General features: G+C 51.5%; 5 protein-coding genes across 16 annotated transcripts in view; 3 read left to right on the top strand and 2 right to left on the bottom strand.

The window, feature by feature from the left end:
• The first annotated feature begins 191 nt into the window (after window positions 1–191).
• Window positions 192–7,391, top strand: CD72 (CD72 molecule). The gene is made up of 9 exons (XM_081508064.1): window positions 192–402; window positions 512–613; window positions 1,327–1,398; window positions 1,564–1,653; window positions 1,981–2,316; window positions 5,087–5,235; window positions 5,866–5,954; window positions 6,646–6,792; window positions 7,062–7,391. Exons 1-8 carry the CDS (start codon window positions 321–323, stop codon window positions 6,785–6,787), a joined length of 1,062 nt encoding a protein of 353 aa, XP_081364190.1. The 5' UTR covers window positions 192–320; the 3' UTR covers window positions 6,788–6,792; window positions 7,062–7,391.
• Window positions 7,340–11,981, bottom strand: TESK1 (testis associated actin remodelling kinase 1). Of its 2 annotated transcripts, XM_081508038.1 has the most exons (10): window positions 11,402–11,981; window positions 11,157–11,278; window positions 10,978–11,026; window positions 10,303–10,449; window positions 9,878–9,960; window positions 9,630–9,720; window positions 9,318–9,401; window positions 9,078–9,167; window positions 8,847–8,961; window positions 7,340–8,524 (listed from the first exon to the last, which is right to left on the bottom strand). In XM_081508038.1, the coding sequence occupies exons 1-10, from the start codon at window positions 11,618–11,620 to the stop codon at window positions 7,632–7,634; spliced, it is 1,893 nt and encodes a 630-aa protein (XP_081364164.1). In that variant the 5' UTR covers window positions 11,621–11,981; the 3' UTR covers window positions 7,340–7,631. The 2 variants fall into 2 exon arrangements, with proteins under 2 accessions (XP_081364164.1, XP_081364175.1); XM_081508049.1 differs by lacking the exon at window positions 9,078–9,167.
• Window positions 11,619–18,565, top strand: LOC145516382 (BRISC and BRCA1-A complex member 1-like). The gene is given in 5 exon segments (XM_081517525.1): window positions 11,619–11,700; window positions 11,745–11,933; window positions 12,951–13,206; window positions 17,261–18,123; window positions 18,126–18,565. Coding segments are annotated over 5 exon segments (1,533 nt in total). The 3' UTR covers window positions 18,269–18,565.
• On the top strand, window positions 13,165–23,610 carry CIMIP2B (ciliary microtubule inner protein 2B). Of its 6 annotated transcripts, none has more exons than XM_081508117.1 (6): window positions 13,165–13,358; window positions 21,998–22,221; window positions 22,309–22,526; window positions 22,728–22,779; window positions 22,856–23,053; window positions 23,349–23,610. In XM_081508117.1, the coding sequence occupies exons 2-6, from the start codon at window positions 22,032–22,034 to the stop codon at window positions 23,435–23,437; spliced, it is 747 nt and encodes a 248-aa protein (XP_081364243.1). In that variant the 5' UTR covers window positions 13,165–13,358; window positions 21,998–22,031; the 3' UTR covers window positions 23,438–23,610. The 6 variants fall into 6 exon arrangements, 5 of the variants coding, with proteins under 5 accessions (XP_081364243.1, XP_081364225.1, XP_081364217.1 ...); XM_081508099.1 differs by having other exon boundaries at window positions 13,211–13,358; window positions 21,998–22,233; XM_081508091.1 differs by lacking the exon at window positions 13,165–13,358 and adding an exon at window positions 21,467–21,605.
• Window positions 23,545–24,278, bottom strand: part of RUSC2 (RUN and SH3 domain containing 2) — a 58,558-nt gene continuing 57,824 nt past the window's right edge. For all 6 annotated transcript variants that reach the window (XM_081507836.1, XM_081507833.1, XM_081507845.1 and 3 more), the window contains one exon: window positions 23,545–24,241. In XM_081507836.1, the coding sequence (XP_081363962.1) occupies window positions 24,040–24,241 (202 nt within the window). In that variant the 3' untranslated portion in view covers window positions 23,545–24,039. The remainder of the gene's footprint in view (window positions 24,242–24,278) is intronic.

The following is a 24,278-nucleotide window of genomic DNA, read 5'->3' as shown; positions in this document are numbered from 1 at the left end:
GGCCAGGCCTGAGTACTGGCTCTCTGACCCCCCTAGCCCCAACCCCCTGCTCTGGGCCTCAGGCTCCCCTCCCCTGCCCCTCTGCCCAGGGTTCAGGGATGCCGTTTGCTTCACTGAGCCCATCTGTCTGATACGGGTTCACATCTTCCTCTTTTGTGACTGGAAGTCACAGGGCAAGGCGTGAAGCCGGCAGTCACAGAGGCAACACAGAGCCTCACTATTTGAAGGGGTGAGGAGAGGGGGCAGAGGGGAGAGCGGCAGGGTAGCCCTGGGCCGGTGGACGAGGAGCGGAACCAGTGGGAGCAGAGGTGCCCAGGACCATGGCTGAGGCCATCACCTACGCAGATCTGCGGTTTGTGAAGGCTCCCCTGAAGAAAAGCAACTCCAGCCGGCTAGAACACGGTAAGGGTGGCTGCAGCGGCTCCTTGATTCTGCAGTTCCATCCTCCTTCGAGACCCCACTCCCACCCCACAGACCCCCATCCTGACCCCACCTTTCCTCTCCTCTCCAGACTCAGACACTGATGAAGATGGCGAACTCACCTATGAGAATGTGCCCCCAGGCACAGGAGGACCCTCGAGCTTGGCTTCCTCTGGTTTAGGGGATAAAGCAGGTCTGGGGAGCCCGGGGGATGCGGCTGTGTTTTGAGTTGGGGGAGTCCACAGCATTCTTGGGAGGACAGTATCCTTGGAGAAAGGATGGGGGTTCTCAGGAAGAGAATGAGGACCAATCACGGGAGACAAGGAAGAATAAAGCTTCCACTGGGGAGTGAGGGCTCTATGGAGGGATCAGGACAGCCCTGTTGAGGTGCAGAGCTCCAGTGGGAAATGGGAGTCCCTAGGGAGAGGGGTTGGATGGCATCACCGACTCGATGAACATGGGTTTGGGTAGACTCCGGGAGTTGGTGATGGACAGAGAGGCCTGGCGTGCTGCAATTCATGGGGTCGCAGAGAGTCGGACACGACTGAGCGACTGAACTGAACTGAGGGAGAGGGGAGAGAAAAGAGAGGGAAGGGGGAGGAAGGGAGAGCACTCCTGGGGAGAGGGTTTTGGCAGGCAGTTGAGTGGCCCCAGAGGGAAAGATCAAGGGAGACCCTGAAGGGTGATAGAGGGTCCCGGGGGAAAGGATAAGGTAAGACCCAGGAGGGGCACGGGAGCCCCAGGGGAGATGAGGAGCTCCGGAGAGCGCTAAGGGTGGCCCAGAGCGGCGGCTGAAGGCACCTTAGGACAGACTGGAGTCTCGGTGCGGTGAAGGGGGTAGGGGTGGGAAGAAGGGGCATTTCTTGGGCTTTCGCACCTTCACACCGGAGTCGCTCCCTTCCGCAGGGACCCAGTCGGAGCAGCCAACAGCTGCCTGGAGCCCCGTGACGTCACCAGCTGCCGGGCGGATTCTACGGTGTGAGTACCCGGTGCTCCTAGCCCCGCGCGCGCCTCCAGGGCTGCCCAGCTGGTGCTCCACGTCTTCGCGGGATGCTTTTTCCCGCGAATCTCCACCCCCCTCCTCGGTCTATCAATTTTCGTGGGGCTCACTGCACCCCCCCCCCCCCCCGCTGTCTCCCTAAGGCCACGCAGCCTTCATGCGGTACCTGGTTCTGGGCCTGCTCCTCACCTGCCTGCTGTGCGGGGTGGCTGCCACCTGCCTGGGAGTGCGCTGTGAGTATGGCTGCCCCTGGTTTTCCACCTACCCGGAACAACGTTCTCCCCCACTCTCCCCAACAGCTGCCCTTCCTCAGCAGGACGGGAGTCACTACCACACAGCCTCAGCTTTGGGCTGGTTTCTAGCCTGGTCTGTTTTCAGAGCGCAGTGACTTCCTAGATTGTCCTGACCTAACCCAGTGCCCCCTGAAGCTTTAGGTGGTCAGATTCCATTCCAGCCTGTTAGCACAAACTTGCAAGAAGCAAAAAAGGGACTGATGCTGAAGCCTAGGGTTACCGACACATGGCTGATGATGTCCTGAATCTCTCTTTATGGCCAAACAGATCTGCAGGTGTCTCGGCAGCTCCAGCAGATGAACAGGGTTCTGGAAGCCACCAACAGCAGCCTGAGGCAGCACCTGAGCCAGAAGATAACCCAGCTGGGGCAGAAGGAAGAGGATTTGCAGGGATTCAGGAGGAAGCTGGCTCAGAGTCAGGAAACACTACAGGTGGAACAGAAGGCTGGCCAGACTACCAGACAGCAGTTGCAGGTCTGCCAGTCTGATGGGGAGAAGACGAAAGAGGCCTTGAGAAATAAGGAGATAGAGAGGATGAACTTGGAACAGAGGCTGAACAGTATGCGGGAAAGACTACAGCCCTTCTTCAAGTGCCTCTCCCCAGGTATCTGCTCTGGGAAAGGAGAGATGGGAGGACCTGCCATGAGGGATGGATTGAAGTGAGGGGTCTGTCTATCTGTTGGGGCGCCATTGAGTTGTTCAGGAAAGGGGTGGTGAACCAGAGTGCTGGCTGACATGGACATGAGTTGTGCAGCCTTGGCCAGCAGGGGGAAGGATCTAGGTGGAGAAGGGAAAGGCTACCCACTCCAGTATTCTGGCCTGGAGAATTCCATGGACTATATAGTCCATGGGGTGGCAAAGAGTTGGACACGACTGAGTGACTTTCACTTTCACCCAGCTCTAAGTTGGGATCCTCTTGGGGAGAAGAGGGTGGCAGCCAGCAGTGCAAATGATACAGAGCAGCAAGCTCAGGGCTCATCTGGCTCATCTCAGGGCTTAGGACATATCAGTGTCAAGTATCTGGAAACTCCCTGAATTTGGATGTGAAATTGATTGTTCACATGTTTTTCTATAGAGAGGACCTATAGCTTTACTTAATTCTTGCTATAGCTGAGTTTCCCCTAAAGATTAAGAATTACTGATGGTTGTGGTACAGTCTGGAGTTAGGGCAAGGCAGCTGAGGCTCTCTGAGAGAGCTTGTAGGGCAATGAACTAGGGTGGAATTGCTCATCCCTTTTGAAAGGAGGAGTGCAGCAGTATGTGGGGATGAGCGAGGGGGACACACAGAAGGTCTGCCAAAGTAGGCTGAGGTTGAGGAAGGGTCCCTAGCCCGAGAGGATGGGACTGCTTGTGGACTGGTTGTCTAGAGGTTAGGCTCTTGTCTAGTTCAGGGGCATCTGGATAACCCCCCAAAGCTTTAAACAAAGAGATTATGTACAGACACCTGCAGCCCTGGTTTCTTTAACTTTCTCATTCTCTACAAGCCTCACTTTCATGCCAGTACCCCTGTTTCCTCCCTTCTCATCAGCCATCACCTGTCTTCACTTCTTTCTCTACTCATCTTGATTTGGGGGCCTGTCCCAGTACTTCAGCCACCCCACTCACTCCTTGGTTCCAGTGTCCTTCTGGTATATCTGACTAGCAATAGCTCAGCTCTGGATGAACACACATGCCTACACCCAGGGGTGACAAGCTGTGCAGTCATTCTGTTTGGTGCCATAAAACTCTAGTCTCAACCTCTGGTGGGACCCCACACTACTGGCTCTCCATACCCCACTACCCTCTCTCTCACTCTCAGCAGATGGCCCTACTCTGCCAGAAAGGAATTTCCTGTTTTCCACCACCAGTTCTGTGTATCCATTTGCATTTTTGCCCATCCTCATCTCTTGCAAGGATAACTGCAACAGCTTGCTGAATGTTTTCTCTAAACATCCCTCCTCCAAATCCACTTTTCATGTTGCAGCCAGGGTGATCCTTTAAAAACAAAAATCTGATCATGTCCTTCCAATTAAGATCATGTCAGTTAATTAATTACATCAAAAGTTATGGGATACATACTCTGTGTCCAGCACTTGGGATACAGCCAGAGAACAAAATGCCTCAATGTAAAACCTTACATTGACTTTCTCTTGCTCATAATCTAAAAATAAAAAATTCTCAATCTGGTCCCCACGGCTCCTACCTACCTTTCAGTGTGCTGCTCATCCCCTCACCCTCGTTCGTTTGGCTACACCGACTTCTATATTCCTTTAAGTTGCTGTAGGACAGTAACTCAAGGGAGTAGCTGGGTGGGGATAAGAAAACATGGCCAGAAGAGAAGGAATTGGAGGGGAAGGAATGGTTTGGGGGGAGGTAGGATGGATGGGACAAAGCAGCAGAGAGAGGTGCGTTGGGATCAGGAGCACAGACTTGGGTGTGGCATGTTAAAGAAAGAGGGAGGTTTATTTCTGACCAATAGTCAGGAGGAGAGAAAAGAGACAAATTTTGAGATGGGAGGGGGGAGGAAAATAGAGAGAGTTCACACGTCAAGTGTCTGACAACTTCAACAAAGCAGGAAGCAAGGTTGTCAACTTGTGGAAGACTGGAGGGGAAGCTAGTGGCTAGCAGCTTGAGGAATGAGGGGAAGTTTTGAATATGCACTGGGGAATGCGTTAGGGAGCTAATGAGACAATGAGATGAATGGGACGCCCGTTGATCACTTGTTTATTGGGGACCCAGGTAAGGTTAACCAAAATGGGGGGTAGACTGCAATTGTTCAGAAATTTGGGATAGTACCACCAGCTGTTTTCAAATAAGCCTCCCAGATTGAAAAAAGTTTGATTGATTGGTTTTCGGATGGGCTGGGTCTACATTGCTGTGTGGGCTTTCTCTAGTTGCAGCGACCAGGGACTACTCTTCATTGTGGTGCATAAGCTTCTCATTGCAGTGTCTTCTCTTGTTGCAGGGCATGGGCTCTAGATATTCTCAGGCTTCAATAGTTGCAGCATGTGGGCTCAGTAGTTGTGGGCTCAGGGCTTGTGGGCTCTAGGGCATGGGCTTAGTTGCTCTGTGGCATGCAGAATCTTCCTAGACCAGGGATTGAACCTGTGTCCCCTGCACTGGCAGGCAGATTCTTATCCACTGTGCCACCAGGGAAATCCAAACCTTCTAGGTTTTAAGGAGTAAAATTGTTGAATGTTAAAGGCTTTCACTAAGTATGCACAGGTATGGCATTTCCAGGGTAGTCAAAGAAAAAAAGATTGCAAAGTTTAAGGAACAGAAGTCAGTGAAGGCACTGAGGTTCCACTCCAGGGAATATTGTTAGCAACCAGATAGCTGAGTGTTGAGATCCCTCTCCTGGGTCTGGGCAGTGTCACACTCTTTCTGCTTTTTAGATTCCTGCTGTCCCTTGGGATGGATACAGAATGAGAGGAGTTGCTTTTACATCTCAGTTACTAAGAGATCTTGGATGGAAAGCCAAAGCCATTGTAAATCTCTGTCTTCTGATTTGGCCAAAACCAGCGACGGTTCTCAATCATATACAGTAAGCAAATCCCTATTCAAAGACTGTAGTGGGTACTGTTGGGTAAAGGGACATATGTCATCGAGTCAGGGATGACAGTGCACCCAGGACGTGCATCCCTTTTCTGTGCAGCCTCTCAGCACAGAGCTCCAGGTGGCCCTACCTACTGATTAGGGCTGGCATGAGAGTTGAAACTTACAAGCCATCTTTACTTCAACCTGTTTCGCATCTCAGCTTTCTGGTCAATTCTGGGCTGCTCAACAGGTTCTTTGACTTTCATGGTCTCCCAGGCAGACAGGTTCCATAAATGGTGCGCTGGATTGTAGGGAATGGCTCCTTGTGACAAGAACCATCCACAGAATGACTCTTCACAGGCTGGCAGAAATTCTTACCCAGCATGTGCCTATGGGTATGCATGCATGCACGTGCAATGAGGGGTCAGCTTGTATCTGCAGGGTGGCACTTGAAGGGTGCGGGGATGGTCACCGATGAGGCGATGTCATGCACCAAGTTTGGGTACAGTCCTCTTGCTGAAGAAGCTCATAGCCTTTCTAGTATTTCCTTCCCCTCCTCTTGAGACCCCCTCTCTCCCCCTATTCCAGTATTTCCCATAACTCCTCACACATCTCTGGTCTCTTAATCTCCCTTCAGATTCCTCAGACTTATATCAGAAATTTACGGAAGGTGGTGCCACAAGGTGGTTCAGCTGAATCATACTGGGTCAGTTCCAATAGGATCTGGTGAGTTTGTTAGGACTTTGGGGCAACAAAAATCCTCTATAATCCCTTCATAAAGACATGGTAATGAACTTTCCCTCCAGGTCATCCTCTCAAAACTTTTGATGTTATAATCGCCCACGTGTCTATTTCTTCTATTTGATTAATAACTCTCAGAGCAGGCATGCTCTGTATTCTGTCCCCAGTACCCAGCAGTCCCTGGCACATACTTTACTTAAAAAAAAAAAAAAAACGACTAGTTTGGGACCTATGTCATCTTTCTCTCAGAGGGATAAGTTGAGGATTTAGCTAAGGGTCATAGCTGATGAAGAACGTCGGGTATTCTAACTTTACAGCTGACAAGGCTACCCAAACTGAAGTTGTACTTTTTCAGTCAAGGCCACTTGGGGCACCAGAGTTGCCCCAGAGAAGTGAGAAAGGAAGTAACTGAGGTAACTTTGAGGATCAACCCCAGGGACCTTGAAGCAGGGTAGTTACCTAACTGAAGTTTCCGTCTTTGAAAACTTGGGCATTTTCTCCCTCCCTTGGCCCTATAGCCTCTTTGGGTTGGAGTCTAGACACTTGTCCCTGAACCCTCTCACACAGAGCAGGCAGGGTGAGTTAGGACTTGGGTTAGGTTTGTACAGGGCAAGAGAAGGGAGGATGGGATAGGAGGGGCCAGAACTTAACCCTGTGCTATTTCACTACGCTTTAGGTATTACAGTAAAAAATGTCCCATGCTAGAACCCAAGTGGGCGAATCTGGACCTGCGGTCAGAAATGTGTCACCTTCTTCTTTCCTCCATCTGTGAGATGTCAGCTTTCAGGTCTCCAGATAGGGACAATTCTTTGCACTGAGCTGGGTAAGTGTAGGGGATGGGACTGAGGCATGGAGCCTGGAGGCAGAGGGTCTCACACAGGAGATGGGGTGGGGGGAAAACTTGTTTCTGGAGGCAGCAGCCATGTCACAGCCTCCAGGGGCTTGGTCTGCTTATGGAAGGGAGTGTTGGGCAGGGAAGGCCTGGAACTGAAGGGAGGCTGGTGATGTGGCAGTCCAGGGAGCTGGGGTGAACTGGATGAAGATTCTCAGTGGCAGTCAACCGTGGAACTCACTGATGCTTTAATCCTCCAGGTACTCAACAACAGGAGCCTGTGCCCTTCAGCCCTAATCTGTAGCCCGCGGGTCCTAAGATCTGCCTTCCTCCAGTGTGTCTTCACTCTGCCCAGACAGGGCCCCGCCAAGGGCTGATCCAGGCCCAGTATTTCTAGGCAAGCCTGCTGGAGATCCTGTCCCAGAAACTGGACTATTCCCAGAGAACAGGGAAGAAGCTTCTAGAAGAGATTTCGCCCCTCCCCACCCCAAAACCTCTCATAGTAGAATGGGTGGGGAGGGCGCACGGGCTGAGCGGATGGGGGCAGCCCGGAGCCAGCCAGGCAGTTTTATTGAAATATTTTTAAATAATTTGCACGTGTTAGTCTCGTGTGTCAGCAATGTGTTGTCTGGTTCAGGGATCCCACTGGGAGAGCAAGCCCAGGGGTTGGAAAGGAAGTGTTCTGTTCCTCATGTCCATGTTGAGCCTCCCCTGTACAGGAGCAAGAGCTGCTCAGCCCATCCAGGGCTGGCACGGTCCAGCGTGTGCTCTCTGTCCTCACGGGGCATCCTGAAGGTCAAGGTGGAGGCCAGAGACCACAGGCCCCACTGCTAAGAGCGTGCCCCGGGCAGCTGCAGGCTGGGGGTGGGTGGCTTGGCGTGGTGCCCTCGGTGGCAGAGGAGACTGCCCGCCTCACAGTTCAGGTTGCGGTAGCGGGCCACAGCTGGTGCGGGGCGGGGGCACATGGACAGGAAGCCAAAGCTGAAGGGGCCGAGGCAGCAGCCAGGGCAGGGCAGCCCCTCCTCAGGCTCCCGGGGAGCTGAAGGGGGCGGCGAGGGTTCTGTCCGCTCCAGGGCTGCTGCACGGGGCAGACTATGCTGGGCCCGGTTCCAGGGCTCCCCTGCCCAGCCTTGTGGGGAGTTCACCACCACGGCCGGGGGGTTGTTGTTAAGGGGAGGTCCTGATCTAGGGGACCAGGGCTGGGAGGCCGAAGAACAGGTGCTGATGAAGTTGTCTGTAGCCACAGCCACGGCCAGGGGCAGCTGCGGGGCTGGTCTTGGGGGTTCCGGCTCAGGGCTGCTGCCCTCACACTCCATCTGCTCTTCGGCTGAGGGGCCCACAGCAGGAGGGCCAGGACCTGGCAGCGCTGTCTCCATCCGTCGGGGAAGCTCAGGGGATGATGGTAGCGAGCGGCAGCGGCGGGCAGGTGTCCCAGGCTGGACCAAGGTCTCCGGAGTGGTCACCAGGGGCAGCTGGGTGGAGGGCAGTAGCGATGGTGGTACAAGGGGTAGAGGGGCGACTGGCTTGCTGGGTGTGTCCAGGAGCTTGATCTTGCCACCTCTGAGGTCTTCCCGTAGTGAAAAGGGGTTGACTCGAGTCAGATTGTCCCCCCAGTTGGGGGGTGATTCTGGCGATGGGGGTAGGAAGAGGTCTGACCGGCTTCGGGAGAGCCGGGGGTCTGGCCTGGGGAGTGTGGCAGAGGGACCCCCTCTTGAAACAGATCCTGTAGACAGAGAAGTCTGTGTCACTGTTCTCAGCACTCATCAGAGTTCCCCGAGGGCCTCATAAACTGACTGGGAGGCTGGTGGGACTAGAGCTGAGAAAAGGGTGCTCTGGAAAGAGGGAGATGTCCTGCCAGCCTCCTGTACCTCTTCTTTCCTTGTTCCCCTCCCTCAGGCTCTAGAATTAGAAAACTGTCTGCTTAGAGATGTCCTCTCACCACACTCCTGCCTCCAGCCTTCTCAACTAATAAAACACTCAGTCTCCTCAGATGATAGAGTTCTAAGGAAGAGAGGGGCAAAAGGACTTTAGCCGTGCTCACTTACCCTGACCGCGTGTCAGGGGGACCCGGGGGAGGGAGGCTGGCTCAGGCAGCTGCTCCAGGATCCACTCCAGGTGCTGGGTGATTTCAGTGAAGGGAGCACGAGTGCGAGGTTCCATCTGATAGGGAGAGACGAGCAGCTTCACTCAGAGCTCCAAAAGAGTGTCCCTGAGTGTTCCTCCCATCACCTGGGCTGGCTGGGGGTGGAGGGCAGCAGAGAGAGTGAAGCTCTTACACTGCAGCAGTGGATGGCCAGGAGCAGGAAAGGCAGTGGGCAGTCGTCCCCTACCAGGGTCCTGAAAGCAGGCACATCCAGCCCAAAGTCCTGTAGGGACAGAGATGAGATGCCTCCGAGTCAGCCTTCCTCTAGTTTTCCTGCCGCCCCCAGTTAGGGCCTCAACCTTCTGGGAACCCTCCTTGGTTATGAACTGCCCAGTCTGGAGTACGTCCTTTTAAACCTGGGCATACCACTCACCTCGGTCCGGGGTAGGTAGTCAGGGTCTGCAGGTACTCGTGCGATGAGCTCACAGAGGACAATCCCAAAGGCAAAGACATCAGCCTGGGATAGGAGAGAACGTCAGGGAGATGCACTGACAGTTCCATGTCAGAATATGTCAGAATTCGGGGGAGTCTTGACAGTTGCCATGTGTTGGAAGGGGTAAGAGGGGTAAGGTCTTGGGTCTTCTGAGTATCTCTCAGAGCTGCTGAGGAACTTGGGATGGGGCCTTACAAGAGAATTTCCATGGTCTCTGGAAGGCCTTGGGGACCTCAAGGGTTGATGTCTTACCTTCTCATCATACAGCTCTCCTCGCAACACCTCTGGAGCCATCCAGTATGGGGAACCCACCACAGCCAACGGCTCCTTCCTTGCCCCTTCCCTGCAGAAGAGTGGTCAGGAAAATCCCATCCAAACACCCTTTCCAAACAAAAGGGGGTGAGGTCAGCCCACTCCCCACCCCAAAGGAAACGTGCCTGTGGGCTTTGCTTAGATAAGGGCCTTCTGGGAGGTTTAGGGGGATGGGGCATTCACCTCACCTATACACAGGAATCTTTTCAGCCAGCCCGAAGTCACCCACAACAGCTGTGAAGCCTCGGTCTTCCCGTCGGATCAGACAGTTCTGACATATACATATAGCATCCCCGCATACCCATCACCTTCTGTTCTCTGATCTCCCACTATGCACCCCAAAGACCTGTCATTCCAGAATAACCCCATCTTCTCTGATATCCCAGTTCTCCAGTGTACCCCAATCTTGCAGCATCACCCATCTCTCGGTTTAAACAGAATGGTTCTCAGTCCCTCAGAGCACTCCCCCTCATCCCAGTCCCCCATACTCCAATGTCTTGCTACCCCAACATCCTAATGTTGCCTGTTATCCACTTTCTAGTATCCATGGGCTAGATACAATCTAATGAATCTCAAATCCCCTTTCATGCCTTCACCCACCTGGCTCACCTACCTTGGATGTGAGGTCTCGGTGGAATACCCCTTTGGCATGCAGGTACCGCAGGCCACGGGCGATGTCCAAAGCCAGGCGGAGCCTGACAGGCCAGGACAGGGGCTCAGGGGAGCTGAGCAGCTGTTCCAGGGTACCCCCGTTCATATACTGGGACATGGGAGGAGAAGGGGAACGAACATCAAAGTTTCAGTCTGTTCTCTAGGTCTCCCACTTTTAAGCCTGGGGACACTCAGGAGTATCACAAAGGTCAACAGGGTAAGTCTGCGCTCTAGGGTCCCCCAATCATATTCTAAGGCTGCCCAGACCCATACATGTACATCTATTTAAATTTAAATTATTAAGTTTAAAGAAAATTAAACATTCAGTTCCTGTCACACTAGTCACATTTCCAGTGCTTCTCAGCTACTTGTGGCTAGTGGCTATGGTTTTGGACCGCACAGATACAGAACATTTTTATCACGGCAGAAAGATCTGTTGTTGGACAGCACCCTTCTAAAGAGTATCAAGGATGGGACCAGCTGACGTCTTTTATTTGTGGTTAGCCTAAAGGGACGTTCTGGGAAGCCTCCCCTGGGTCCTGCGGCCTCTCACTACTCCTCTGCAGATGCACGGGGCCGCTGACTCCCTCTCCCCTTGGTGGTGAGGGGGTCCCCCGGCCTCTTGGCCCATCCTCACCTCTGTAAGAGCGTGCAGCTGCCCTTGGTGCACGCAGACCCCCATGAACCTGGAGGAGGATGGGAAAGATAGCAGGGTAGGCTGTAAGAGCCTCGGCCTCTCCACAGTTCCCACTTTTCCCGCGGGATCTTTCCCCTCCCCCCAGCAAGCTTCCCAGCAAGCGGCTGGGGCCCGCTCACCTTAGGATGTTGGGGTGCCGAAGCCGGTTCATTAGCTGCACCTCCCGTAGCGTGTTTCCCCGGTTACTGGGGAGCCTGTTCATTTTCAGCACCATGACTTGCCCTGACTGTCGGTGCCGAACCTGTGTGCGGTAGCGGATGGCTAGCCCCGCGCAGCTCGGGAAGACTGCCAGGGTCCGGGCCCCTAGTTACAGCCTAGCGTCTGAGGCTCGGTCCCGCCCCTCTGCCCTCTCGGCTGGTCCTACCTTGTAGACCTCAGAGAAGAAGCCGGCCCCGATCTTCTCGGCGCAGTGGAAATCGTCCACGCGTGCCAGGCTGGACACGGCGCTGCGGAGAGCCCGGTAGGAGGAGGGGCGGCCCCGGCCCGGGCCTCCTCCAGCGCCCCCCGGCCCCGGGGGCCCCTCCCCCGGCGCCTCTCCAGGCCCGGGCCCAGGGCCCCGTAGTGGGGGCCGTTCCCCGGCCATGGCCGGGCCCCCAGGCCGGGGCCTGCCTCACATGGCAGGGTCCCCGGGGCCCGGGCAGGCCGCGCTCGCCATGGGAGCGGGCCCAGACGGATCAGGGGCGCTCGGGTTCCCGCTCCCGCCCTAGAGAATAGAAGATTCGCCGAAGATCCTGGGCCCGCCCCCGCCTCGCCGGCTCGCTGGGCCCGGGTGGACGCCGCTCCGCTCCGCTCTGCTCAAGGCCTGGGCCTGGGCCTGGGCCTGGGCCTGGGCCGGGCGGTAGAGGTGGCGCTCCCGGGCGCCGGCGGGCAGGCGGGCGGGCTCCCCGCAGGCGGAGGCGGGCGGGCGGGCGGGCGGCGGCCGCTCCGCTTAGCCGCTGGGGCTCAGGCTCCGCGGCCTGCCGGGGGCGGGGCTGAGCCGGGCCTCTGATTAACTCCTTCGAGCCTGGCCTCCGGGCAGCGGCCACGCCCCCTCAGGTGCGCACCCCGCAACCGGAAGCCACTATGCCCTAGGCGAGTGGGTCTGGGGCGTCGGGCTCATATGAGGTCAGGCCAGAGCTGAATAACTGAAGGGAATTAAGGGCTGATTGTGCGTACGCGCAGTTCAAATGTCTTTTAGCTGCCCTGGGAGTCCTTTCTCCTTTCCCTCCCTCAGGTCACGGGCGGTCGACAACTCGGCTCAGGGAGCCGCGCGATTCCTGGGCTCCAAGGACCCGCAGGGCTGAAAAATGGATCCTTCTGGCCCAGCCACAATCGGAGGCAGCCCAGCAACCTACCCACCTTCCCAGCCTCCGCCCTGGCCCGGCCTTCCCATTTCCCAGGTCTCGACCTTTACACCTTAAACCTCCGGACTCCCTGACACTTTCTACCTTCTCGGGGGGTGGTGATACCCCGAGACTGCAGCGAGCCCTCGGCCGGCCCATTCCAAGTGTGGCCCCGACTTCTCCTCATCCATCCCGCCTCCCTCGAATAAAGTTCAGATTCCAGAGCCTCGTCAAGTGACCACCCAGCCTGCACCTTCCTTTTACTATTTCTTCCGAATGCCCCTCTCTCTCAAAAGAGAAGACTCCACCTGTAGGGACGCCCCTCTAAGTGCAAGATCCCACCCCTTAGCAAAACCCCTCCCCTGAAGGAACTCTTCCCTTCGGAGACCTCTCAGTGAGACCTCTCAGTATGACACTGCCAACCAACGTCAGTGTGTACCAGAACCCCTCAGTGTGACAACTCTCCTTTGTGTGTGTTCTTTCTGCCCAGCGAGACCCCACCTCTCAGAGTGACTCCACCAGCCATTGTGACCCCTCCTCTCAACGTGACTCCACCCCTCAGTGTGGCCCTTATCAGTGTGACCCCTCTAGGCAGGTACCGCCCCCATTACGTAGGAATCGGGTCTGCCGGCTCAGGCGAGAGGAAGTTCTGCCACCTGCCTCTAGAGCGGCGCGAGGTCCCGAGTGCGCACGCACCGTTTCAGGACCCTGCGCGCTCGCCGTACTCAACGCTTTCTGTTCTCCGCTGGCTCCTCTCGTCTGTCATCGGCGGTATAGCCAATCATCGCCTGGGATGGGTGACGTCACACGACCCCGGTGACAGGTCTGGAAAGTCTGGTGGGCGTCGGTGAGCCGCTTGCCACCTAGCGGTGGAGTGGAGGAGTGGAGGCCGGCAGGAGCGGAGGCTGCGGGCCTGGGGCGAAACAGTCTGCAACAGAGCTTGAGGGAGCAAGGCTGAGTTCTTTTCAGAAACTCTAAAGTACTATTTCTATTTCTGTGGTAAGCTAAAAAGAAAATTAATTGCACAGTCCAGCATCCGTGTGGGTGACTACCTTCTAACAGTCTTAGCCCATGTTTATGGAGTGAGAGCCTCGTACAACTTAATTGTTAAGAGCTAATGAGAAAAGAATAAAACAATCTTAAATTATAAACGGTGCAGGAGGGTCGAGAGAAGGTCAGATGCTGTCTCGGTACAAGGGAAGTTTTCGCACAAGGTAGGAGAAAGAGCCAGAGTGATTCACAGTCCTTCCGCTGCCGGTATAGACAGGCCGTATGCATCATATTCATTCTTCCAGAGGCAATTTTGTCTCAGCAAAACAAGCTCATTTGTCGCATTAAATGTTAACATCTACAGTATTTCATTTGTAAGTTTGCTTTCTGTAGTTGTTTAAGATCTGTGAAAAGTGAAAGTGTGTCACTCAGTGTCGTACCACTCTTTATAACCCCACGGACTGGAGCCTGCCAGACAGGCTCCTCTGTCCATGGAATTCTCCAGGCAAGAATACTGGAGCGGGTTGCCATTCCCTTCTTCAGGGGATTTTCCCAACCCAGAATGGAACCCCGGTCTCAGCATTACAAGCAACTTCTTCACCGTCTGAGCCACCAGGGAGGCCCAATAAACACTAGGAATTTATGCCTCCTTTTGTTTAAGCAATGTAATATTTTAATCTACTTGTGTCTGACCCTTTACCCAAGTCTGAGAATATCCGTAGTTGGTAATAGTAATTCCAAGCAGAGGAGCCAGGTTGCCCATTTAGACAGATTATTGTAGTGGTTGTATGGAGGCAGGAAGACTGATTAACAAGGAGACGCTGACCATGCTTCATTGAGGAGAGGATGAAGGACTGAACTAGGATAGGGATAATAGGAAAGGGGAGGAAGAAACATTCAACTAGAATGGGAAAACTTGCTGACTAGTATCCAAAGTCAGTCAGTCCTGGGGAGGGAAAGAGCATCAACCAGGATAATTTTAAAATTTCTTGCTTAGGTGACTGAGTATCAACTGAGATAAAGAATCCAGGAGGAGGACAGGTTGAGGGGGCAGTAGGTGATTGCCATAAACAAAGGGGTCATGTGATGGAAAAGAAAACTATGAATATGGATGTCATTATCCCAGTAGGGAGGGAGAAGTAAGCTGATGATGGACTTCTAGGGAACACCAATAGTCATAAAGTGTAGGTGGGCGAAGAGAAGTCTGTGAAGGAAACAGAAGAAACACGCTGAAATATAGGAAGAGAATTTTTTTGAGAGTGCATAAAATTCTTTATTTAGAATAAAGTATAAGTGTTTATAATGTAATTGCAAATTCAAGTGAAAGTTGCTCGTGTCCGACTCTTTTTGCGACCCCATGGACTTTGGCCTGCCAGGATCCTCTGTCCACAGAATTCTCCAGGCCAGAATACTGGAGTGGGTAGCCATTCCCTTCTCCAAGGGATCTTCCCAACCTAGGGATCGAACCCAGGTCTCCCATACTGCAGGCAAATTCTTTACCGTCTGAGCCACCTTCAATTTCAAACTTCTGTATAGAAGAGTCAGGACCTTTACTTATCTTAAGAAGTACACATAGGGTATACACAAACACATTTTGCCTTTTTTATTTGATTAAAGTCATAATAAAGCTGTTTAGAATAGTGCTGACATATAGTTACATTATAATATGAAACTCCAGTCTGTGACTGAACTGGCACTGTATCTCTGTATTCATCTAAATGTCTGAATACTTTTCACTGCCAATGATTTAACAAAGAGTGGCAAGGGAATTCAAGGAATGGAGAGTTTAGGAAAAGTGGAATAATGAACAGTATTAAATAGTGCAGAGAGGTGTGCTAAGATGAGCTTTAAATGTTCCTTGAGTTAGGCTGCTAGAAGATCCTTTTGTCGTTTTTCAAACTTTTTAAGGTGGAAAATTCAAATGTGAAAAAAAAAAAAGAAAAAATAGAACAATGAACCCTTATTTACCTTGGGTAAGACCATTTTGTTGGCAACTCATTGTTCAAAATCACTTACCCATGCCTCAGTTATACTGTTGCCATAAGTGACTGGGTAGAAGTGAAAATATCTGCTTTTTTGTACCTTCTATGCCAGTGATTCTCCAGTAATCAGTTCATGGACAATCTTGTTTTATCTATACTACTGCTTTTCTCCCCCACCTAGTTATTTGGTGGATATTTCTGACATTATGTCATTTCATCAATAAATATTTCAGTGTGTTACCTCTAAAAGATAAGGATTCTTCTTTAAAACAAAATCACAGTACCATGTCATACTTAAAAAAAAATTACTTAATACCATCCAGCATCTAGCTGTTTATATTTCCCGCACTGAATTATATTTAGTTTTAAAAAATTATTGTTTTTTTAAAAAAATATTTATTTATTTGGCTGTGCCAGGTCTTAGTTGTGGGACTCAGGATCTTCGATCTTCATTGAGGTGTGCAGTATCTTTGGTTGCAGCATGTGGAATCTAGTTCCTTGATTAGGGATCAAACTTGGGCCCCCTGCATTGGGAGTGCAGAGTCTTAGCCACTGGACCACCAGGGAAGCTCCCCAAATTGTTAATTTGAATCAAAATCTAAATAAGGTCCATACTTTAAGGCTGATGTCTCTTAAACTTTTAACTCCATCCATTATCTCCCCTCCTCCATTTTTTTTATGTTTTTTTTTTTTTTTAAAGAAACCAGGTCATTTGTCCTTATAGAGTTTCTCAGAATCTGAATTTTGCTAAGCTTTTAGCATGTTCTTCAGTCCCCTGTATTTCCAGTAAAGTTTTAGATACAATTGGATTTATATTTTATTATTTTGGCAAAACTAACTTGTAAGTGGTTTTAACACTTTTAGCATGAGGTATATACAGTGGTGGACTTCCCTAGTGGCTCAGATGGTAAAGAATTGCCTGCAATGTGGGAGACCTGGGTTTGATCTCTGGGTTGGGAAGATCCCCTGAAGGAGGTCATGGCAACCCACTCTAGTATTCTTGCCTGGAGAATTCCAAGGACAGAGGAGCCTGGCAGGCTACAGTCCATGGGGTCACAAAGAAACGGACTTGACTGAGTAACTAAGCAGATACACATATACAGTGGTGGTCTTTGTGATGTTAATAACCAATCATGCTTATTGTCTGGGCCAGGGTTTCTCAAACGTGGCACTATTGATATTTTTAAAAATTAGTTTATTTTTTAATTGGAGGAAAATTGCTGTTATTGACATTTTGGACTGGAGAGATTCTTTATAGTAGGAGGCTATTCTGGTGCATTGTAGGGATGTTTAGCAGCATCCCTGGCCTTGACCCACTGAATGTCAGTAGCAGTTCCTCCAGTTGTGATGACTAAAATGTCATTTAGACATTGTCCCCCTGGGGGCAAAATTGTTCCTGATGGAGAACTTTTCCTCATTAAACTGTCTGTTACTCAGAGACATATTCATATGGGAAAGGGAAAAAAAAATGCTTGTTTCCCTTTTATTTTACCAGCTTTTAAAGTAGTGAGTCGGTTCTCTAGCATCCTCCAACAGTGACCAATGAGGTGTTATTTTTTAGTACCATCATAAACTCATAGTTTAATACACATATGATATGTCTTAATCACTGACAATTAAAAAAAGTTTTTGATTTTTAAACTGTCTTATTTTGGCCACTGGACACATTCAAGTTGGCTTCTGAGTCCTTTTGACATGACTCTTAAGGTTTCTTGCTCTTTGATATAATAAAATGTTCTAGGCTCATTTTGTGAATTGCTAGACTGGAGCTGCTATCAGTTATTTTTTCCAATGATTCATGATTCCTTTTCATTGGAAATGGTATTTAGAAACCTCAATAGGCTAGTGGGTCAGCGGATGAGTAGTAAGGAGGCTCAGGCAACGCCCTAAGGAAAGGATCCTGGCTTCCCTCATCCCTGCTGCATCCAGCCACTCCGGAGCCCTGGAGGTGGAGGAGCCCAGCTGTCCCACGGAAGAGGAGGAAGAAGAGGAGGAGGAAGAGGGGCAGTCAGCTGAGCCCAGGCCCCGCACTCTCTACAACCCTGAGGGAGCTGAGGACCGGGCACTGGGGGCCCAGACCAGTGTGGGCAGCCACAGTGAGGGTGAGGGCAAGGCGGCCAGTGCTGACAACGGGACCGCCAACCCTCCAGGAGCCGGTCCCAAGCCATGGCAGGTGCCTCCACCAGCCCCAGGGGTCCAGGTGCGGACCCCAAGGGTCAACTGTCCAGAGAAGGTGATCATCTGCCTGGATCTGTCAGAGGAAATGGCGCTGCCAAAGCGTGAGTCATTCAATGGCTCCAAAACCAACGCCCTCAACGTCTCCCAGAAAATGATTGAGATGTTCGTGCAGACAAAACACAAAATTGACAAGAGCCACGAATTTGCACTGGCGGTGGTAAACGATGACAGTGCCTGGCTGTCTGGCCTGACCTCTGACCCCCGTGAACTCTGTAGCTGCCTCTATGACCTGGAAACAGCTTCCTGTTCCACCTTCAATCTAGAAGGTCTCTTCAGCCTCATCCAGCAGAAAGCTGGGCTGCCAGTAACGGAGAACGTGCAGATGATCCCACTGCCATATATGGTCTGAACCATCCTGGTCTATAGCCATCCACCCTGCCAGCCCCAATTCTCCCTGACAGAGCCCATGAAGAAAATGTTCCAGTATCCGTATTTCTTCTTTGATGTTGTTTACATCCACAATGGTGCTGACGAGGAGGAGGAGGAGGAAATGAGCTGTAAGGACATGTTTGCCTTCATGGGAAGTCTGGATACCAAGGGTACCAGTTATAAATGGTGCTGGTTGGGCCAGCCCTTGAGCTTCACAACTGTATGGCCAAGCTGCTGGCTCATCCACTGCAGTGGCCTTGCCAAAGCCATGCCTCCTACAGCCTGCTGGAGGAGGATGATGAAGCCACTGAGGTTGAGGCCGCTGTCTGAACCATCCCTGTACATCCAACCTTCTTGTGCAATGAAACCCTTGGCATAGAACGTTGGTTCTCAGACTGGGTTCCTTGGGACCTCCAGAGGCGGTTCTGGGAAGTATCTGAAGCACCTGGGCAGCCCTGAAGGAACCCTAAAATTCCAGGAAGCATCCCAGGAACTCTAGACACCCATTCCCCATGTTTCCCAGCCCATATCCCACTCCCAAGTTTTTCAGTTGTAATTTTTGTTGTGCTTTGTGTGATTTTTGTCATCAGAATAAAAATCTGAGACCCCCTAAAAAAAAAAAAGAAACCTCAATATGGGTAAAAATTCCAAACATGCAGAAAAGTTGAAGGAATACACAATGAACATCTGTTATGTGCGTGCTAAGTTGCTTCAGTCATGTCTGACTCTTTTCAACCCCATGGACTGTAGCCTGCCAGGTTCCTCTGCCCATGGGAATTCTCCAGTCAAGAATACTGGAGTGGGTTGCCATGCCCTGCTCCAGGGGATCTTCCCAATCCAGGGATCAAACCTGCATCTCCTGCAACTTATGCATTGCAAGTGGATTCTTTACTGCTGAACCACCAGGGAAGTCCGAACAACTGTATACCCTCACCTCAATTCAACAATTGTTATTTTGTTATGTTTGTTCTGTTTCTCTCTGATATAATATTGTATGGTATGGTATTTGACATACTGTGGTTATACTGTACTATTTAGTATAATTTTTTATTGTACCATTTGAAAATACATTGCAGGCATTATGACACTTCATTAGTATTATCTTCCAAGGTCATTTTCTGTGTAACCATGATACCATTATCACATCTTGAATTACTTTCTTCATTTAGTTTCTTTCTTTTCTTTTTTTTTTGTGGGGCTAGAGGGGGCGCTTGCATGATCTTAGCCCCCCAACCAGGGATTGAACCCAAGCCCTTAGCAGTGAGAGCTCAGAATCCTAATCACTGGACCACCAGGGATTCCCCTTCATTTAGTTTTTTGATTCTATTTTATTGGCTCCTTCTGGGGCTCTTTTGCTGATACATCATCTCATCTACCTTATCCTACTCAATGCGGTAGTAACATTAGTTCACCCATTTTATAGATGAGAATACTGAGGTCTGATGAGATGAATTTAGCCAGGGTCTGTATCTCTAGTGCCTAGGATTTGAACTAGTGTTTTTGTTTTGTTTTACTTTTGTATTATGATGCCTTTGACTCTAAGTAAAAGAAAACTTAGAAGTAGCCTTAACAATAATGAAATCATTTCATAAGAAGGTTGGTTAATTCAGAGACTCTACATTACCATCAAGGATCCAGGCCTTTCTATTCTACCATCCACCCTGGATGGATTAGGCTTTGTCTGGAGATTAGCTTAGCTTTCCACAAGATTCATGATTCCTGCCAAAGTTCCAGCATCACATTCAGAGAATTTCTAGAGGCAGGAGAAGAAATTCCTTTTTGTCCATCTCTCTTTCTCTAATTTGCTGTGCATCTTTTTTTAAGAGCAAAGAAACTTTCCCTAGGACACTCCTTCATCCCAGCAGACTTGCCCTCATATTGTCCAGATTGCCACAAGCCCACACCTAACCAGTCATTGGCAAGGGGAACGGGACCACTATGATGGGCTTAGACTAATCAAGACTCATTCCTATGGCTGGTTCCAAGCTTCCCTGAAGCTCCTGACTGCTTGGCAGAACAAAATTAAAGTCCTGTTAGGAAGAAGGGAGATGGGGGTAGGGAATAGGTATGAAGTATGCAACCAACAGTGTCTGTTACAGAATCCAGGTTGTTAGCCTTGACATACTTCTGCTATTCTAGGCTCTGCCTTCAGCTCCCACCCTCTCTCTAGCATAGTTCCTGTGAGCCACGCCCCCTACAAGTCTAGCTCTCATGACACATACCAAGGTTGTCCTTGGCAGAGCAGTGAGGAACGTGAAATTTATTCTTTGGTACCCAGTGCTCTTGTGCAATCCCAAGAGGTCAGTGACACATGCTTGGTTAGCCCTGTCACTGGCAGTTGCGGGGAGGGGAGGAGGGCAGAGGCTCTGCCTTCTGGACACGTAGCATCCCCCAGATCTCTTTTTCCTGGTCTGTACTTCTCTTAGAATCTGAATTGTTTTCGTAACAAATTCTAATTTGTCTCCTAGTTTTAACATTACCTTCATATCTCCTTCCCCTGAACTCCCACAGTGAGAAAACCTGTGTCCACTGAATTTACTAACCATTCACTGACCTCCCCTTTGTATTAGAAGCTTAGAGATAATACTAAACAATTGGAAATGAAATTAAGTTTTAGCAGCTCTGTGCTAGATGCTGGGGTAAGTCCTTTCACACACAATATCTGACTGTATTCTTAACAGCGTCTTGGTAGGCTAGGCTATTTTAACTTTCCTGTTAAGAGTTTAGGGATTTTTAGGTTCAGAGGGAGCCACCTGCTTACAGCTAAAGGCCGCTAACTATTAGGAGCCCATGGCTGCCTGACCTCACACCCATGCCCTTTCCCCTACCCCACCACTCTGGCTTAATGGTTTTTATTGTTACAAAGCATATTTGCATACATTAATCTGAGGCTTGCAACAGTGACAGGGTGAGTAGTAGTACCTGCATTTTATAAATGAGGATAGGAGGCTTCAGAGATACTAAATGACTTGCCCATAGCTCACAGAGCTTAGCCATTCTGACTCCTGCTCCCCTGCGCTTTCTGCCGCTGTAGCGTGTGCCTGGCAGAGCATGGCATATTTTTGAGTAGATGATGATATGGATTATAGTAGTAATTCTTGTCAAGTTCTATTATTAAAAATAAACAATGTCACTGCTTAGAGGTCTCTTGGTTCCTTTTTCCCCTATCACCTCCCCTCTGGGCTTTTCTAGGAAATCACCTTCAACCAAGACTGAGAGAGAGTAGAACCCGCATCTCCTCAGACAGGTGCTCAGAGAAGGGCTTAAGAAGGAATGGCTCAATGGATCTATTAGGTTTTGCTCCCTTGCCTCCCACTTGAAGGCTTCCTTCGGTCCTGCAGCGGGGAGGCTGTCTGTACTCAGCCTTCTCCCTGCCCCCAGGTGGCAGGACTGCATTTGTTCAGGAGCAGACAGACCAGCAAGCCTCTGCTCTCCTGGTCTGCTGGCCTTGGCCCTGGCCGTCGTCACACCAGTGCCCCCTCCCCTCTCTCCCCTCTGAGCCCCGCCTCCTGCCTCTGGCTCAGCCTCCCAGCCCTGGACACAGTCAGTACACACAGCCCAGAGGCTGAGCTCAAAGAGAAACAAAAGGAACTGCCTGGGTCCCCATGGCTATGGCCAGCACCTTCATACCAGAGCTGAACCCCCAGAACCCTCATTATATCCCAGGGTAAGACTTCTACCCAGGGCATACCCGTTCGCTTCTGGGAGTAGGGGTAATAAGGATACAGAGTTGTGCCACCTCGGCCTTGGGGGCCAAGTGGACATTATGGTATGGGCGGCTTATGGATGGGTTATCTATGATGTTGGATGGAAAAGGAAAAGCAAAGGAATAGTAGGAACCGGGCCTGTTGTGAAGCTTTGTGTTGTACTCTCCATGGTAACAGGGTAACAGCCGAGGGGAAGGTTGAAAACCCAGACAGAGAACTAAGAAATGCCTGCTCCAAATATACACACAATAGAGTCCAGAAATGATCAGGGCCTCAGCGGTCTCTGCTTCTCTGTCTGGGGATGGTGAGGCAGGGGGATTCTGGAGGTGAGCAGGTGAGACTTCTGCTGCAGGTACACTGGACACTGCCCACTACTTCGGTTCAGCATGGGCCAGACCTATGGACAGATGACTGGGCAGCTACTTCGCGGCTCTCCTGGCCTAGCCTGGCCCCCCACCCACCGCACACTTCTGCCTCCCATTCGGCCTCCAAGATCCCCCAAGCCTCCCAGGAGAAGCCTGCCTGTCAGGCGTGGACACGAAAGGCTCAGCTCCAGCATGGTCCCTGGGTACACAGGTTCGGACACAGGTATGAACAGGGGCCCCCATCCCAGAACATGGGCCCCACGCTCTAATGCATCTTCCTTGCCCCCTGCCCACCTAGGTTTTGTGCCACAGGCACAGTTCATCTTTGCCAAGAACTGCAGCCAGGTCTGGGCTGAGGCTCTGAATGGTTTTAGTCAGCGGAGCGGAGGACAGGAGAGTCAGGAGCTGCCCAAAGAGGCCAAGGGAGAAAAAGATGTGGAGAAAGACCAAGAGCCAAAGCCAGAGGCAGAGCTGGAGGCGGAAAAGGAGCCGGAGCTGGGGCAGGAGATGGAACAAGTGAGATGGAGAAGGCAGAGGCAGAGTCCAGTGGTGGGAGTGGGGAGCCTTACCTCTGTGCTGCCAGGCCTGCGGTGGCCATGTGTAGGCTGGCTGTGGGTACAGGGCCAGACCACCAGCCCCACTGCCCTGGGATCTTGTGTTATAACCCAGGGGCTGAATTTGTTTGCCGTTTCTCCTCTATCAATTTCTCCTCACAAGGTTTCCCCTTATTCCATGGATGACAGAGACCCTCGCAAGTTCTTCATGTCAGGTGAGAGGATGTGGGTAATGACCAAAGGCCTGGGGATGTGCCCAGAAGGTACCGACTGAGTGTTCCCACCTCCCAGGCTTCACTGGTTATGTGCCCCGTGCTCGTTTCCTCTTCGGCTCCAGCTTTCCTGTGCTCAGCAACCAGGCGTTGCAGGAGTTTGGAGAGATGAAGTCATCAGGCAGGTCCCAGAAGGATCCTAAGCATCTCCCTGTACTGTCCCAGACCTACCCTCAGCACCTGGGCCTTTTACCTAAATACGGGGGCTATGTGCCAGGTGAGGTTGGCCCCGGAGGGAGGCTTTGGGACTGGGATATTTGTGTGTGTATGTGTGTGAGTGCAAGTGAGTGATAGGTGGAGGTGGTTTGGGGGATGGGAGCTAGTAGATACAGGGAGGGGTCCTTGGATCATGAGGTTCAGCTTTATCACTGGGCAGAAAGGGAACTGACATAGCCCCTAGTGGGGAGTGAGGACCAGAGTTTGGAGGGTAACTTGGAGGTTCTGGGTAACTGGCTGAGAAATAACTTTTCTGTGCCTCTGGCTACAAATGACAGAGTCTTTCGGCCACACAGGGTATAAGTTCCAGTTCGGCCGCACGTATGGGCATCTCACCCAGGATGCTCTGGGCCTCAGCACCCTCCAGAAGCAGCTCCTGGCGTAGGTACCTGGACTTTAAGTTCTCTCTTCCCTTGTCATCCTATCCCAGCCATTCTTTTGGAAAGAAGAAAAGCAGGTTGGCGGGTGGGAGGAAGCACAAAGAGAGAATGGTTTGGAGGCCGAGCACCTTTTTTATTAATAGGTGTAATAAATAAATAAATAAATACATAAACAGAAGCCTGGGCTCCTCCTCCCTTCTTGACCGCCAGGCACTGGCCACAGCCTATTTACAGCTGGGGGCTTAGGGAACTGGCCCCAATACTGTCACCCAACCTCTTCACCACCCAGCTGAGGGAACCCTGCAAATGGGCCTTCTGGTCACCTCCCTCCACAGGGAAGTGCCTGTCTACACCCATGAGAGGACTGGCCAGATTGGCTGGGGAGACTCTGGCAGCCCAGTGCTGTGTCCCTTCCCTCCTCTCCTGGGGGGAGGTCTGGACGGGGTCACTGGGACAGGTAATGGGGAGTAATTAATACTGAGCACAGGGATATGTGGCCCCCAGCTCTTGGTCTACTCTCTGTAACCAGGCCAGACGGCTTGGGAAGCTCTCTTAGGTGAGCCTGGGGGCTGTGAGGGTCCCTGAGGCCACCAGCATGCACAGGGCCTCAGTTCTGGCTGCTTCCAGGGCTTGGACTTGGAGTTGGAGTCAGTGTCACGTAGGCCAGGGGTACCAGGCCGGTGTCAGGGCCACGGCTGCAGCGCAGCCAGTCCACCCCGGCTGGCCCCAGCACCCGCAGGGTGTCTCCCTTGCGGAAGCTCAGCTGTCCCGGGCCTGTGGCCAGATGGTGGCAAAGTGCCTTCACCTCACTGAGGAGACAACAAATGGAGGTCAGAGAAAGCCCAT

The sequence above is a fragment of the Giraffa tippelskirchi genome, chromosome 1 (genome assembly GCF_054371585.1).
Source record: "Giraffa tippelskirchi isolate mGirTip1 chromosome 1, T2T-mGirTip1v1.2.pri, whole genome shotgun sequence".
NCBI classification, from domain to species: domain Eukaryota; kingdom Metazoa; phylum Chordata; class Mammalia; order Artiodactyla; family Giraffidae; genus Giraffa; species Giraffa tippelskirchi.
The sequence above is the reverse complement of the archived record's forward strand: the minus strand, read 5'-3'. Positions and strand labels throughout refer to the sequence as shown.